Source organism: Bacillus rossius, chromosome 5 (genome assembly GCF_032445375.1).
Source record: "Bacillus rossius redtenbacheri isolate Brsri chromosome 5, Brsri_v3, whole genome shotgun sequence".
Lineage (NCBI taxonomy): Eukaryota > Metazoa > Arthropoda > Insecta > Phasmatodea > Bacillidae > Bacillus > Bacillus rossius.
In genome coordinates, this window is record NC_086333.1 from 21,840,106 (window position 1) to 21,857,679 (window position 17,574).

A 17,574-nucleotide genomic window follows, 5' to 3' on the forward strand; every position below is an offset into this window, starting at 1 on the left:
ATAGATGTAGGAATGGTGTTATTTAGTTATCAGAGTTTAAAAAATAAATAAATCTCTGTGGATATTTATGGCTCAGTAACTAAGTATATTCTGTAATTAAGTTTCAAAATTCATAAATGGGCGCCACCCTTATGCACAACTTAAATTCCTTAATAGGTCAAGGTTACTGTAGTGTGGTACATAAGGGAAAAATGAAATATTCTCACACTTTAAAATCTTCACAAGGCATGAGAATAGACAACAGACGACTTGAAACCATAAAGGACACATACACATACACTGTAAAATGACAACATGGAAACATATGATTAATACCAATATTCTTTAATCAAATAAAATTATATTTATGTTTCTAGTTGGTCCAGTGGTATGCTATTCATATATTCAAAAATTGCTGGATCTAGGTTGCACACATGATAGCATAAAACAAAAGTTCATGTAGTTTCAAAATAATAATGTCTGTTGAAATCTCAAGTTATAATCGAAAATTTTGCGTGAGAAAATAATATATTTATTTGTAGTGTTCTTTATTAAAGTTGATATTTATATTCCGCGGCTGAACTCAATAAATAATTGTGGTAGAGCATCTTCAGACATCTGTCTCAGTTCACCTCTGGGTGTTTGAACAAAGTCAAGTGTAGAAACAGGATGCGTGATTGTTTTTTTTTATAAAATGTTTATCTAAATAGGTCCCTTAACGTGCTCAACAATGAATAGTTATATTTAAAAGTCCGTCGGCAATATTACGATGTATGTAGGTAGAAAACAGTTACATTACTATAGCATCATGAGTCGGCTGTTTACTCACGGTAAATCACACCTGAATACACGTCAGTTATGACGTGCCCTAATTAAATAACATGTACTTTAGGCTTATACGATGTATTAAGCATCCTGGTTGTAGGATGATCTACCCAGCTATTTATCTTCGTTGATTTTTGAGGGGATTTAAACCCAGGCTATGTAGCCATCATCACCGTTAATTCAAGACTCGTTACCGTTAATTCTGTAGTGACGCTTATCTTAAGTAACACCGTCGCTGATTGGCTGAAACACTAAGATTGTTGACTTAATTACACGTTCAAAATCACTCACAGACAATTAACAAAACAAATTAATACATCAAAATGCCTTAAATTTAAAATAAGATTTTCCAACAATGGAAATTCTGTTTTACAAATTATAAATAAAAAGTTCAATTTGCCGTTTTAAGTTCAATGTTCCCGAGAGGGGTCTTGTTAATTGAGCTTCGGCGTCATTCAGATTACGCCATAGAGAACGGTAGTTGCAGATACGTCCAAATGCATAATCATAGAACAAAAAATAAAATGTCAATAAATAATAATAATAATAATTAAAATGTTATTTAAATAAAACAAAACACTTTCTGTGCGTAGGGCAGTCATGTTTCAGCACAATTTATATCTCGATATATATTGAATGTTGTATTTATGTTAAAATGAATTTATTTCATAACTACAGGTTAAGTGGAGTATATTGTATTGATGTTAAAACACAGATAACTTTATTTGAATAATCTCACATCATTTGCGACAAATATTAGGCATTGGCTAAGCAGTTTTTACCTTAGAAGATGTCTACTTTTGTGCGAAGTATTAAAAAGAAAAAGCCCAGGTTTTTTCTTTGAGTATCGGAGTGTTACCATCTCTTTTTGATCTAAGTTCATTTGCTCTTAACTCTTTTGACTCTTTGGGAGCAGAAGACTGCGAGTGGGCGAGCAAAACAAAACAAATCTATTGTGTGTTTTTTAAAATTATTATTGTTTGTCTGTTGCCCTAATTACAATATATGAGAAGAGAAGTACCGAATACTTTTAAAAATGAATAACGATGATTTAATCTACGCATCGTTGCTTTTATTTTCTATTACATTTGGATACTTTATCCGGCTTTTCAAGGAAAGAGAATTAAGAAAATGGGTGTCTACATTGGTCGGACTGTTGTTAGTTTTTGTTGTATCCGGCTTTCACATCGTTCATCCTTTAATATGCACACTGATCAATGCATTGATTATAGTGAACATGGATAAGACGTAAGTAAAATCTTTTTATAATTTTTGTTTAGTTCTTATCGTGAGCAATATCGTATCCAATTAGAAGCAGCATTCAATAGGTGGTGGACATTTTATAGGGCAGAGCAAAACCTCGTTTCCTCACGATATTCTAAACCGGGAAATTCTGTAGCGCACAAAAATACCATTTTGTAGTTTTATTTTTTACGGGAAATCCGCTAAACTAGAATACGATTATATGGTTTTTCTTTTTGAGCAATACACGCGTTTCTGTATATAGACCAAAAACAACTTTTTGAATTCCTACTGGATTATAAGAAACTTGCTAGTGGGCAATGTCATGAAGTAAAGTGAAATTGTGCTGTAAAAGTAATTTAAAACTAGAAAAATATCTAATTGTGCAGAACGTATCTTCGTTACCTTATGTCACTTGTTATCTTTCATTACGTGACAGGTTCTGATTAATGTCCCTGTCATTATTGAGGCAAGCTGTTTGCGAGCACAGACAAACATTAAAATGGTTAATTACATGGGAAGTGTTTGAAACTTGGGAATGTGCCTTCAAATAATTATAATTAAAACACGAAACAATGAGTCTGTTTTAAGGTCTCTACCTTCTTTTTGAGTGGTGGCTCTTTCGTAATAATTAGTGGGTTAGGTATGCTATAGTATATTTAAAATACTTAAAAATATTGTAGATGGCTGGTCAGGTAAGGGTTATAAAAATTACTGTAAAAATGTTAGAAGAAGATTAGTTAGAATGCCATCTTGAAGTGTGTATATATATATATTTTTTTTTTTTGAAACAATGATTATGCAAGCAGCCAGGCTTAATAACTTTATTAAAAATGAAAATGTAAGTTAACCTTCAGATTTAATAAAATAATAACTTGGTTGTAAATATATGATTGTGGGGCTTTTATGTACTGGCACTATAGTTATATATTTTACATTATGTGAAAATAATCCGTAGCTCCTAAATTGTCTGGCATTAGTTATTTTAAGTTCATGGATAGATACCACCTCTAAATCGTCTTGTTCCTGGCACTCGGTGGGAGGGTTATGTTGTGGCTGATACCACTGTTGTTGACATCACCCATCTTCGGTCCCCCATCAGACTTCCTTGATGTGACAATGTCCCGGCGTAATGGTCAGCTCCTCCCCAGTAACCCCGGGTGTCGCCCTCTCTTGATATGAAACAAGTACACATTATACTGGCTCGTCTAAACTGTAATGTTCACCTACCATGGCCGTCCGAGACCTACTTGGCCCTAGATGCCGACATGTAGGCACCTCAACCTTACCTCGATGTGCACGTCATGTTCACTTAGACACGACAGTCAGAGGCCTCATCATCTCGCAGCCTGTCAACCACCAAGGCAGTCGTAGTGGAGTCCTGGTCATGTGCAGCGTCATGATGCCCTGAATGCTGCAGGCTTCTCCTGCGGTGGCCAGCTGAAGTCGGTCCGCCTGAGGCACAAAGTGATCTCCCTCGATGAGTCATGCTGCAACACAGTTATGGCTTGTAGCCATGTCAATCAGGGCACATACAGCGTGCCCGTTTACGACCATTGACACTCATATAAGTTACCCTTCAGCGGCACTCACATGGTCCAGGAGAGAACTGCTCGGCGTCTGTGAATTGTTGTTATTCTAATTTGGCATTGAGGAGGGAAAATGGTTTACCATGCCACCTCCTGTGGCTTGTTTTCCATCGGCTCGTATCTTGACACATCCGGGCGGAGCTGTTTCAGTATCGGACAGTGAATGTGCCACGTGTACACAGCCCTCGGGCACATCTGGCATCTGGGTGGCATTCCTTCGATGGCTTGATTTTGCCTGGCTGGTGTAGCTTGGTTCTCTCTTTGCCTCAGGTTGGTGACGTGCCCTGAGCTGTCATTCGGTGACATGAAGGGCACTAATGCCCTGAAACCAGCTGATGTCTCTTTCTCGGCCAGACACCTCGTCATGGGACTCATATGGGTATCTTCACTGCCTTTTAAGTCCTGCTCGACAGCGCGTGCATACTGAATAAATTCTTCTGCGGACTGTTGTATGGCATGGCACAAGTGCGGGTGGAGTTCTGGATGCATTGCTTAGACTGTGCCCCCCAATATGTCTCCTGGGTAGCCTGTTGAGAAAAAATGCTGCTCTAGGCGTACTTTCTGAATTATAAATTGTTCTGTTGTGTCCGTGGTTCTCTGTTCCTAACATTCCAGTTCCATCTCTGTGCAGATGTTGACGAAATGTGCTTAAAATATCCAGGTGAACAGATCCCATGCAATGTCGAATTTGCTTATAATTGCCCACCAAGTCTTGGCGTTGTCTATCAGTACGCGGCCCACACACTCAGCCCACTCAGCGTTCAGAATTCCATAGTGTTCTATCTGCTCCTTGAACACCTGAGAACTTCCCCGGATCATCACAGTTTCTTCCCCCAAACTCTGGCAACTCCATAGGCCCGACAGGGGTCGCACTGACAGGTGACATAACTGTGGCAGTGTTTGCTGTGGCGCTGCTTTTCATGAGTGCGGAGTCGCGAATCAAGAGTTTTACTTTGTGACACCATTTACCACTTGTCCTTGTATGATTGTACTTCAACCTCATCTGCATAGTTTAATCGCTCGACAGTTCTTGCACCAACCATCCACGTGTATCTGTCCTTTACATCCCTCTTCAGTACGTGTCAACATTTCTGGTGCTGGTGTGATAACTTTGAACGCAACTGCGTCGGTGCGTAGGCCCTGTTGCTCTAAACTCACATAAGTGTTGGACCATGTGTGCTATGTGTCTTAGACGTGCACTTTTAACGCAGTACAAGTCGTTCATGTTAAAAGAGTCTCTGTGCCTACTGATGTCGGTTCGTTCTTAAGTTCTTTAATGCGGATACAATGCGGTAAATGGTGGCAAAACCGATGTTAGTGTTCCGGCGCAATAAGCAGTCCTACACATTCACACGCCCTGCAAAATATTTGTATCCGTTGTTTGTGCGCATGTGCCTGCGCAGCCAGGTCTTGGAATCGTGTGCGCCTGCCTGAAATCGTGTGCACCTGCCGGGATCACATGGTTTGGTGGATTCATGTTACCTGTGAACAATGGTCAGCTGCCTTGCTGCAGCGTTCCAGCGTTCAGCCACACAACTCACGTGCTTAAAATTCCTGCTACGGTTTGTTATCTTGCCACATACTTTTTGGTGCTATTTGCAATCACACAGAGCGTTGTTTTGGTTTAAGTCATGACGGGTCGTTTGTGTATGGTGCCACCACATTGATTCTTGGTCTCTGCTTTTCTTATCTCAGGGCTGTGACATTGCCTGTGTGCAATGGTACTCGTATCCCCAATTATGGTTAACCACTCCAAAATACGTACACTCCGAGCAGTGGACTCAAAGGAATGGTTACTTCCAATCATTGCTTTTATTCATGTTCCTCGCTCTTACAAATCTCTACATCACTTAACACTTAATCAAAGCCGGTGGCACAAATCGGCATAGTACGTGTTTCAAGGCACGTCTGCTGGACTAAGTTAGAGTTCGTATAACAAAATATTCGGCGAGCAAATAGCGAGCCCTCCGTATCTTCCACTCTCTTAGCTATCACATTTGTCACACTTTAAATCCGAGGGGGATGCCCTGATTGCTGCTTCACGGTTCCAGTCTCCGGCTTGGATGTTTCACTTGGCGTTATCCGCCTGTCCATCGGCCTGGCGTTGTGAGTCTGGCTGGCATTCGTCTGACCACGAAGGGGGGATAAATTAGCCAAAATTTGTGTGTGCACGGTTTGCACAATTGTATCTTTAGCAGCGATGAGTTAATTATAATTATCCCTCTTCGGCTGTTGTAAATGTTCGTAAACTAGCACGTACTTGAAGGCAATCTTCACTTTCTTGCCCAGTGCTGTAACCAGGGAGGTGTAACACTAGACGGAAGTTTTTAATAACGAATGAGAGAAGTTCTAAGCATAAATACTGCTTTATTTTCAACATTTCTTGGATAAACATAAATATTATAAATGTTCTCTTGTTCATACAACTTTGTCTTTGAGTACAACTGTACTCATAAACGACGAATGCTCTGTGAACATAAAAGAATATGAAACTACACACCTGCAATACTAAAATTTTACAATACTTATTTAAAAAGGCCTTTACTTAAAATATTACAAACAATATTCTGAAAACAGAACTAAGGACGCACAATATTATATTTAATTTATCACGGGACTTTAAATAAAGTTCATAATTTAAATATTACGGCTGTCATTAATTCATAACCAGCTAAACATATTATTTGACAGCATAGGCTGTGTTATTATTTCCTCACAAAGTCAAACCCTTAAAAACAATATTACAAAATTAGGCTCTCAGTTATATTTCTTGCAATCTGAGAAAATTATCCTTAAATTGTACGTTTATTATTACAAGATTAAAATCACAAAATTATTACTTGAGCTCTAATAAAATTATAAATAAGTTATAAATATATTCCTCATGACATAAATGCCTTTAAACGTATACCCGCTGGAAATACTGCGTCTAAATAAGAAGTCACTCGCCTTCCATTATGACGTCACAGTTGCAGGACTGTGTTTGCAAGTCATCGTAGTAAATGGAGCCCTTGGTCTTATTCGGAACTCATTCAGCGATTGTCTTGCTGTCTTCGCCCTGCTCGCCGCCAATGTATGTCAAGAAGGATACCACCCAGGTACTCGTTCTGGTTCACGGCTAACAACTTGTTCAACGATCTTTGCGATGGCGAGCAAACTTGTGACTGCACAATCTCGAACTAAACCACATATAACCTGATACAGATGCTCGTGTTCAGAGTAGCAATGAACACAACTCTTACAATAACGATCCTGTCCTTTCTTCACTTGACCTGCATCAATCTGGTTGTACAAAGTATTATCAAAAAAATCTAGCTGCCCGCACCTTGCGTCTGTTGACCTTTATTTAAATGACTGCCTTAAACTCAATGTTATTTACTTCATTAACGACGTACATGTAGATTACGAAAATGTCAAGAGTCCTGTAGCAACAAACTTAACTACATATTATTTGCTTGTTCCCTCAGCTTATTGGTTACCAAGTTTCCAACATTGTCATGCTGCACATGTCCCTTGTAGACGTAGCTACTGTGACTCCACACTGATGTTACTCGTTACCTCTTCGATAGCTACGTACTCGCTCCAGGTTCTGCACTCATCCTTTGCTAAGATGGGCTAAGTCCTTGTTGCAAATAAAATTGGTATCTTACCAGATGAAAAGGTTTAGTTCAGTGGAATTCTCGATGCTCCTCTGTTGGGCAGCGCCACGTTCTGCGGCAGCAGTCGGGCGGCAGTTGGTGTGGTGTGAAGGCAGCTTTTCCATGACGGCGTCACAGTAGCTGGTGCTCGGGCAGTAGGCACACACGCCTCGATCCGGCCTTCTGAGGTCTCCTATTTATACCAGCAAGCCTTGTAACAAACATTTCTTTCTGGAATGTCCCGCACTATAGTCGCCACATGGTCACGCAGGCAGCCAACTTCTGTAAGTGACGGCGGGCCCCGCGGCGATAGTGAGTGTTGGCGGGTGGCCCGTTACCAAGTGGCAAAGCTCGGCGCACACACAAATTTCTTACACAAACATTTATGCAGTACGTTACAGACGTAACAAAATTTCTATCACGACGTGTTTTCATGACGCAAAAAATATCTTTTTCTCATGCTATTTATTTCCCACGCTTGTAACTGCAACATTTTATGCTGAACACTGAAGCCACGACTCCGCAAGATGCGCACGTATTGCTGCATACAATTTTTTATTAATGGAAACTTTCCATTTTTTAGGTTCGTGAAAAGCATACATCAGAGAATTGGTGTATGGCTGTTATATATATTCAATTCCTCCAGCCTGGCAGGAGATTCTCTGCGTGCTAGTTTTATGAGGACAAGGAACTGAGAAAGAATAGCTTGCACCGAGGGGTAGAAAATTAAACTCAAGGAAGAAGAGGGGAGAGGACTGGGTGACTGCCGTATCTCCAGCAGACAGAGGTAGACAAAATGACGACGCAGTGCCGTTTTGTGTACGTCCCAATAAGCTGAGACACAGTACACAAAGACTTCACTTGTGCTCAGAATTCTACTGAAGACAAATATACGGTGCAAATTCAAGGGTGGCCCTTACCATGAAATGTATTATCCTTTTTTTTTTACAGGATTTCAATTATCCGGACATTGGTAGGCTCCAAATAACATGGATGATTAGGAGTTTACTGTACCTATTTTATTTTCCTTTGCATTTGCCTTGTTTGCTGTAATCGGTTCTTTGATTTGAATTGAAGAGCTCAGCAATTCATTATTTGTTTTTTTGCACCATTTCTAGGATTCCATACCTTTGATAAGTAGCCCAGTTGCTTTGGTAAATTAATCTGTCGCTTGGGTGACTTAATCTGTCGTTTGGGTGTCCCAGACCGGATGGGCGTTTAGTTCCTTTACAGGATAAGATAGGAAGATGTGATATTTACTAACTACCTATTTAATTAAATTTTGATTAGAATGAATTCAAAATGAAAGTTAAAGAAACAAGTAAAGGTGGACTATAGTAAAGAACTTGTTAGTAGATGTATACCTATGTATTAAAATTTTTCTTTTTCTGGTTAGTTAGTTACTTTTGCCTGTTTTGTTTTAGAAAGATTTTTTGTTGTTCCTTGAATCTACTTTTTTTACTATATTAGTACAAACTTTGTCAACCCTGAATTAGTTTTTTTTATAACAATATTGGAGTGTTTAAGAAACATAATATTGTATAGAAAGTTACAAAGTAATATGAAATTGGATTTCTTTCTTTGGCTTTATAGTAATCAGGGTTCTTTCAGACAGGCAGAAACTGGAAAACAGGAAAAACTTATGAAATCTAATGGTTGTCTTTCTCAAAGAAATTTACAATATCTTAGAAAACAGTAGTAAGTCATTTTGCATATTATGTAGGATATTTATGTTTTAAACCAGTTTTGTATTAGAATCATACATTTGTGTGCTGTTTATAATTTGTGTCTGATTTTTACTGACATGAACTAAGTGTAAGAAATGCTATTGATTTAAAGTTACAAGTTCTAAGTCAATATGTATAGTTTCAGTTTGATCAATCACATATATTTTCATTTTGGCAGTGTTGGTTACTTAGTGTTGAAAAATATTTGATTATTGATTCGTTTAACATGTTTGACATCCATCAGATCTTGCCCAAAATTTGTGAAACATAAAAACATTACCTTGGCAGAAACAAAATTGATCTAATTGATCAATAAAATAACAATAAAAGTAAATATGATGGGAGAAGACAATGTAACATGAAAACAAAATTTAAAAAGAGTCATTAAACATTGAAGCTTTATCAGCACATAAACTCTTCTAAATAATAAAAAGGTCTACTTTTTTTTTCGTTCTTTTTAGGAGGACTATTTTACAGAGTATTATTATATGTGCTGTAGGTAACACACCTCCAAGTTGTAAGATAGTTATTAGTGGTAAAATACCTTTCAACTTTTAAAGTTGTATACCACAGATTTAGATAAATAAAAAAAAACTATCATGAAAAATTAACACTTCGGTCTGTCAATAAAACAAAATAGAGATGTCATTACATTTATCAAATCAGGAATATTTACTTGTTAAGTTCAGTTAATAAGTAACTGACAAAGAAGATAAATTGAATTTAAAATCTTTATTTTATATAATTATTACGTGTTTGTAATATACGTTGACAATGCACTTTACAAGATCTCAAACACGTACCTTTGACTAATACTACAACACACATACACTGAATAATTATACATAATTATCATTGGTCGCTACTGATGTTAGGATTTAACAAGATTGATAAGAGTAAGTCTTTGTTTTAGGTTTTAAATAGAAACGGTATTAAATTAAAATTTACACGTTATTTTTCTTCATATTCATAATTATTTCCGTAGAATATGCTGATCTGTTATAATTACCTCAGCTAAAATACTCAGTGGCTTTGCAAAGGACCACTGGCAAATATGGAACTTTCCTAGCTAATATTTCAATAAAAATTATTATCATTTTACTTTAGTATCTAAACCATTCAACAGAATGAATTTCGTGGACGAAATTAACATTAATTAATAGGCATTAAAATTCTGTCAAGTCTATCATTTTGATTAGGCACAGAAAAGTAAAGATGGTACTGTCGGGATGCTGTGGTGCATGACCCACCTTAGTCCGTAGTTTACAGATAAATATGATAATGGTAGTCTTCTAGGGCCAGGACTCCTTTCGCGATGAGGTATTCGCAGCTACCGGCATGGGTTATGAGCTTCCTTCTAGTTGGGTCATATCGAAATTTGCGTGCTGCAGGAACCAGGGTTCGACCCGATCATGCTGTCCCAAAGTCGGTTGTGCTGACGTCTCCGTCTGTAGAATCACTTCCTTCCTTTGTGGATGATACTAACGTGGATTATTCTCGGTAAATCTCGTGGAATGGCTAAGCACTGCTGTTTGTGTAGTTTATATATTTCTTTTTAAATCTTGAAATTGGTTGCTACCTCTTCATATAGCTATGTAGCAACTTAGACGATTTGTTAATATAAGTAATCTTTCAGTCTTTTACATATATTGATTAATCTTCTGACGAGAATGAAAAACGTACTCATATATTATTTATTTCAGATAATAAATGCTTCATTATTAATGTAATCACAATAAATATATTTTTAATAACAGAAAACAAATTTAAACTTCATTAATGTTTTTAACTTAAAAAAATATTCCCGTTCTCTTTTTTTTTGTTTTAAACAACCATCAGTGCTGAGAGAAAATAATCTCAGTAAAGCAACTATTGAAAATAATACAATTGCATAGGGAAGAAAAGTCTAAATTGACATGTGACTTAAGTCAAATTAAGACAGTAAAATTAACATTCAAGTTGAAATATAATAATTCTATGAGGCTGCAGTATGTACCTCTATAGTGCTATGTAATTAATTACTACTTCTAGTATTTAGACTGAAAATTTTGGTTAAGAGTTAGCTTACAAGTAGATTTTTAACATACAACAAACAGTTGAATAATTACACATTTATAACTTTAGGAATTTGTGTTTTGATAAAAATTGCTCTGCAATTATCATTACGTACAGCTCGAGTTAAGATATTGCTTTTTTTGAATTACAGTTGTATGTAAACACCAGTTGAGTTGTCTGGTAGGAAAAAAGCCGTTTGTCCTTAAGTTAAAACAAGCTTAGTAAACTCTTCATAATAAGTTGGTTATTTTATAGTTTTAATTATTTTAACAGCTTAATAATTCTGCCAAAGCTTTTTGTATACATTATCACATGTAAACTCCATTACAATTTAGAGTCCATGTTTATACCTAAAAAGCTTAAATCATTAATCATAAGCAAAAAGAGAAAAAATCCCAGTTATCCGAGAGAAATCTATGCTAATAATAAAACAGGCCGTGGTATAAAAAGTATGTACATTGGATGAATTTATGAAGAAAAAAATTCAAAATAGCTATAGCTATAAACATGTTTTAGAACTCAAAATAGGGTTTTTAAAACTTTTTTTTATTGGTTTGTCACGGCATTAATCAAAAACTACTTGACAGATTTAAATGATATTTTTGTTATTACCTAGTGAAGTCTTTAGATTACATTAGATTAGACTACATATAATTACAGATTTTCACCCTGAAAGGGGGGGGGGGGGGGGTTTAAAAAAGTGAAATTAGAGTTTTAAAATAATTAATACCTCAGAAGATAATCAAGCATAAATAGATTTTGGTTATAAATAACAAACATACCAAAACTACCAACCACATTTTACCATTGTGCCAAATTAAACCCATACAGGATACGTATAGTTAAAAAAAATATATACATATATACACACACACACACATACACAGGAGAACCTCTGTAAGACGAACTCGATGGGAGACGCCAAAAAATTCGAGTTATAGAGTTTTCGACATGGAGGATTTCGACTTAAGCGGATTTTGATTTGACATAAAGAGGTTGAGATTCATTCTTATACATTTTGAGTTAGGGAGGTAAAATTCTGCAGGAGAAACTTTGACCGTTTTGTATTTTTCTCATGATGTCCGATTCATTTTTTTATTATTGTTCACAGAGTACTCATTGGCAGGCCAAATTGTTCAGCAATATATTTCTTCTTTTGACAGCTCTTCATAGCTTCGAGCACTGTTTTCAGTTTACGTTTTACAGCACTCATGTTTTAACAGTTTTATTTGTAAACTGTTGTACAATTTGATGTGTAGCAGTCCTATCAGTCGACAACAAATTACTTGCTTCGCTAAAGTTCAAATGAAATAAAAAATAATAAAATTAAACACCTGACACCAAGCAAGCAAACAGATGTGTCATATATTAGTGGTAATCCTATTTATTGTATACTCCTAAATTTATTTCTAAGAAACAATGGTGTACTTACATTGTCAACAAATTCTTAAAGTCAGTAACTTATTTTTTTTTTGAACTATAGAGGTAATAAGTTTCAAAAAATCGAGTTGTAAAGGTTGTAAAATAAAACATTGCTATGTTCGAGATACAGAGATCCAATTTAATTTGTCGAGTTATGGAGGGAAAATCTGTACCAAAATGGCTTGGAGGGACTCACTGATTATTTCGACTAATAGAGGGTTGAGATTTCGAGCAATGGAGGTTTTGGGCCTTGATTGGAAGGGAACACAACATTTTTTCGAGTTTGGGAGGTTTTCGACTTATCGAGGTTCTACTTTGTGTGTATGTATATGTATATATATGTGTATGTGTGCCCTAATCTATTAGAACTAGAGGTAAGAAACAAGGAGTGAACAACATGAATGTAGTTAAAATATTGTATTTTTTTAGCACACTTTTATTAGCTTCACCTGTATGTATGTATGTATGTTTGTATCTAACGGAATATTTGAACTTGATTTTTACCCACATTAAAAGGTCAGATTAATTAAAAATTTTGCACACTTGTTCAGGACCAATGACAATACAATAACTTAAATAGCTTGTCCCATTATCCTTACCAGGATCTTCAGGATTAGTGATTTTTTTATATCCGATATTCGGTAGTGTCTTTGTGCCGTAATAAAATTTTTCCATTCAATTTTCACCCACTTTCCAATGTCGGAATGTGTTGAAATTTTACATACGTATAAAGAACCTCTGCCAATAAAATATTTTTATAACTTAAGACCTTAGTGTTGAGGGGGAGTGGGGGATCAGAGGGTCTAAAAACCACAAATTTAGAGCTATGGTTAATAACCAGGCCTTTTGTGTATCCATGATGTCAAGGCATGGTGGGAATTTGTCCCAGGGTCGACTGTAACCCTAGGAAGGGGGGGGGGGGGGAGTATTATGGTTATAACACAAACTTTCTAAAATTTTAAAACTCAATGCATTTTCAAATTGAGGTGTTTCCTATCCAAATGGTCGGGTTATGGTGGAAAAGGGAGGATAATTCCGCTAAATTTCCAAAGTTTCAAAAATATATTCGTTTTGATTTAAAGTTTTTCCGAGGACAGGTAATGGTGAAAAATGTGTCCGGGTTTCGACTTTTTTCCCCTCGGAAGGGGGGGGGGGGGGGAGACCTAAAACCCCATCATTTCGAAAATGTCAAAAAATTTTTTTTTTATTTAGAGTGTTTATGAGGGCAAGTCATAGTAGAAAATGTGCCCGGGGTTCGTTAATGGCAATACGGGTATTATATCTTTAATTATTTGGCCACTCTTCCGGCGTGATCATCAATCTGTATTGATTTCGGCACAGATTGTGTACATATAATTAAACCAATAGCCATTTAATTTCCAGCAAAATACAGCTATGATACTGCTGAAAGGCGAATGCTGCCATTAATACTGAGTTGAGCATCTACGTAGCATGAAATGTAAGGCTGCACTGTAGATTATCCAGTTGTTTATTTGGGATCACGTCTCTTTGCAGCCGGACAGACTTAATGTAGCTTTTAGTTTCGTATAGGCACTGGATGGTCTCCAAATAGAAGAACTTGAGTGCTCTAAGATAACAAGAAAAGTTCCATGTAATATTGACGCAGGGCCATTCCATACCAAAATGAGCCTAAGTGCAAAAAATTTAAAAAAATTATAAACAATGTTTATTGACGTAATACTGTAGAAAAAAGTCTCACAGTCCATTGTCCAAAAAATTATTATGATTCATTAATTATTTCTTTTGTTTTCTACAGTTTAACTTTGTCTATCTGTGTGGGGAATCAAGAGTAAAATTGTTCATTAAGTTGGCAATATTGTTTTTAATATTGATAATCAGTTGATGCCTTTGATTTTAGTGCAGTGACCTTGTTGAAAGTTTATACTTTACTGCAGCATTCTCAATAATAGTAAGATAATTAAAATTGCTTCAATATAGCTCAAGTTTATTTTGATATCATCTGTGTAACACCCGTTACCAAAAACATATAAAAGTTTACATAATAACTAAACCATAACACTTATAAAATTAATGTCTAACAAATGTGAGGTCATGTCTCTCAGTAGCATTTTGATTACCAAAGAAAATATTAATATTGAAATTCAAGGAGTAAAAATATGGTAACGGGTGTTACGTAGCATTGGTAACGGGTGTTACAAGCGCTATTAACATGTTGATTTTGTGTACAGAAATTGTTAAGGTACCATATTATTGTACTGGAAAACAAAAACTTAACCAAAAAGAATTTTGTAGATGTGTTATGAAACCAATTCTTGTTTTAAATGGTTAGTTGGAATTTTATCTGCCAAACTGTCCCACAATAACTGCCTCAAACTTTCACAAGCTATTTAAATTATAAATGTAATTATAGTAAAGTAGCTTACCTTGGATTATTTTAAGTAATATGTGTAAAAGAAAGTGTAACACTCTCCTGGCTGTGTATGCCAAAGTTGTGTGTTTAAATTAAAACTAGGTAGTAACATGAAACTTCTTTTTCATGTCTTGTCTGTAGTCCTTAATACCTCTCAGTTTATTTTGCTGGGAACACTTTAATATAATATCTACAGTCAAACGACATGTGTGGATGACAGTAAAAGGAGACAGAATTCACATTGAAACTGCTAGAGATTTCATCCCATGATCACGTAAACAGGAAAGTTACTGGAATAGAAAGTTTTTATGTTGACAAGACAGAGGTGTTACAGAATGAAACTGTACTAAATAACTACTGGAAAAGTGTTTTTCCAATTCCACAAATACAAGCAAGTCATCACTTCAGGGTGTACGATTTTAATAACATTCTAGTTGGGAAGACCTCATCAAGTTTGATGTCAAAAGTTACGATTAGAGCTGAAATTGATGAATCTGATTTTGAACCATCTGTATCTGTGTTGACAGAGATTGGGTGTCGTCTCCATTACAATGATGTGTACTCAGATTCAGACAGTGAGGACAATCCTGAAAGTTGCCAGTTTATAACTTTTCCTATTGCTAGCCCAGGAGATATACAGTCTGGTATGTTTTTTCTAATAAATGTTCCAAGCTTGCGAGGTCACAATAATTCAGAAGGAACTGTATATAGATATGCTGAAATTTCTCAAGGAAGCGTAGATGATGAAAAGTGTTTGTCAGTGATGTTTTTGAAATCTTGTGGACCAGACAAAACTGTCTTTATTGCTGATGATGGAAACATTACATATGTACATTTCAATCAAGTAATTAGTAAATTACCAAACCCAAACGTACAGCCAAAGGGTATTTTCACAATTCTGTACAAATTTAAAAAAAAAAGTAGATGTGTTTGAAAGAGTTTAGGTAGACATTTACTTGTAGTAATAAGTCAGTTTATAATTCCGTTTTGCTATAGTGTAATTTTTAATGGAAACTCGAGCATGTCGTCAGTGATATTTCAGAAATCTTGTGAATTAGGCTAATGAAAATTGTCATTAGGAGGATATTTTATGTGTTCATTTAATTTAAGTACTTAATTAGTAAATAACCCAACCAACCAAACAGTATACATACACAATGAAACAATGATGTTGAAATTTGGAAATTATTAGATAAGTTATGTTTAAAAAAATGAGTAGATGTATATAAATATATTTATTTTAAGCTGTGAGAACTAAAAGTAAATATATATTGTGCTGTTACTATTTTCATAATGCACAGAAAGTTATGACTTATTTTAATGATACTATTATTTATAAAGTCTTATTATTTTGATTGTTATTATTATTATTATGAAATTTTATTATTTAATTTGTATATTGTTCGCCCGCAAAAGTTATTTAAATATATTTTTATTAATTATGTATATCTACGAGAGCTATGCTCTATGACCTGAAATGGACTTATATGGACAGTCAATTGAGTATACCCCTCTAAGGACTAATGAACTTAACAAATAAACGATGATTTTATTCGGGGTATTACTTAAAGAAATTTTCATTGTTGGAAATTTTCGTTTTAAATTTACCGCATTTTTGTGTTTTCAATTGTATTAATGAGTGTTATTTACGGTATTTATATTGTAAATTACGCTAACCGATTTTGGTTTCGGCCAATGAGAGGCCGTGTTTTAGATGTGAGGCGTCTAGAACGTCTTAATTAATAAGTTTGGTTGTATGAAGGCGTCTGATGCCGACGCAAAGGCGCGAGGCCTATTTTAAATTTGAAAGTTAGCTAGCTAGATTATGCCATCCGACACTCAGGATGAGCTTAAACGACGTATAAATAAATTATGTGTAAGATTATAAGGGCATATTCTGACGGATATGTTATTAGGAGTGAAAATCTGTAAGTAAAGATCTTGCATTTTGTATCGCCCATAGACATACCCAGCTGTATGTAATTTCGTCGTAAATAACTCCGATTTGACGACAAACTGATTTGTTTTCACGTAAAAGGTGTCAATTATCCTGAACTACGTCATGAATTGTTAGTTCCAAGATTTAAATTATTATTTTTATTTTGTGATACCCAGAGGTGAAATGGTAGTACAAGTTTCGTGTCTCTACCATATAAACTGAGTTAAGCCAAGGCAAATACGAACCCAAATATAAACATAAATAGTAATCATACTAATTAATTGTGCTATGATTTCAAACATTTTTCTGTTATGTAAGAATGCGTCCGTAAAAACATCATTTGATTTTATTTTCTGAACTTACACTAACAAACTTTTGGTGAACGATTCATGTGTGCTACGTATTTTCCTGATGTTTTAATTTACATAAGCGCATATCCACGAGTCATGTTCAGTATCGTTAGGATTGTTTTTCTGTGATTTTTATCTAATTATATTAATATTGATTTTTATCTCTACACCTATGTTAGTTGTCCCTGATGAATAGCAATTTTATTATTAATAAAAATCTGGATTCTATCCCTATGTATTGATATATGTTACCTAGCTACCTGTGTCCTAGAGTGTGTGTTTTATGATAGATAACATTTTATGCATGTTTCTAAGGGTCAGAGTACAAGAGTATAACAGTACCATTGACATATATATATGTATATATATATATTTTTTTGAAAAAATAGTGACAGCCAGTGTATATCGTCCCGACA

The 17,574-nt window shown here is 35.4% G+C and overlaps 1 protein-coding gene across 2 annotated transcripts in view; it reads left to right on the forward strand.

Annotated features, from left to right (window-relative positions):
- The first annotated feature begins 1,705 nt into the window (after window positions 1–1,705).
- LOC134531631 (lysophospholipid acyltransferase 7) overlaps window positions 1,706–17,574 on the forward strand; it is a 79,280-nt gene continuing 63,411 nt past the window's right edge. The window contains exon 1 of one of the 2 annotated variants that reach the window (XM_063367389.1): window positions 1,706–2,052. In XM_063367389.1, coding sequence (XP_063223459.1) covers window positions 1,841–2,052 — 212 coding nt within the window. In that variant the 5' untranslated portion in view covers window positions 1,706–1,840. The remainder of the gene's footprint in view (window positions 2,053–17,574) is intronic. The other variant, XM_063367390.1, reaches the window with a different exon arrangement.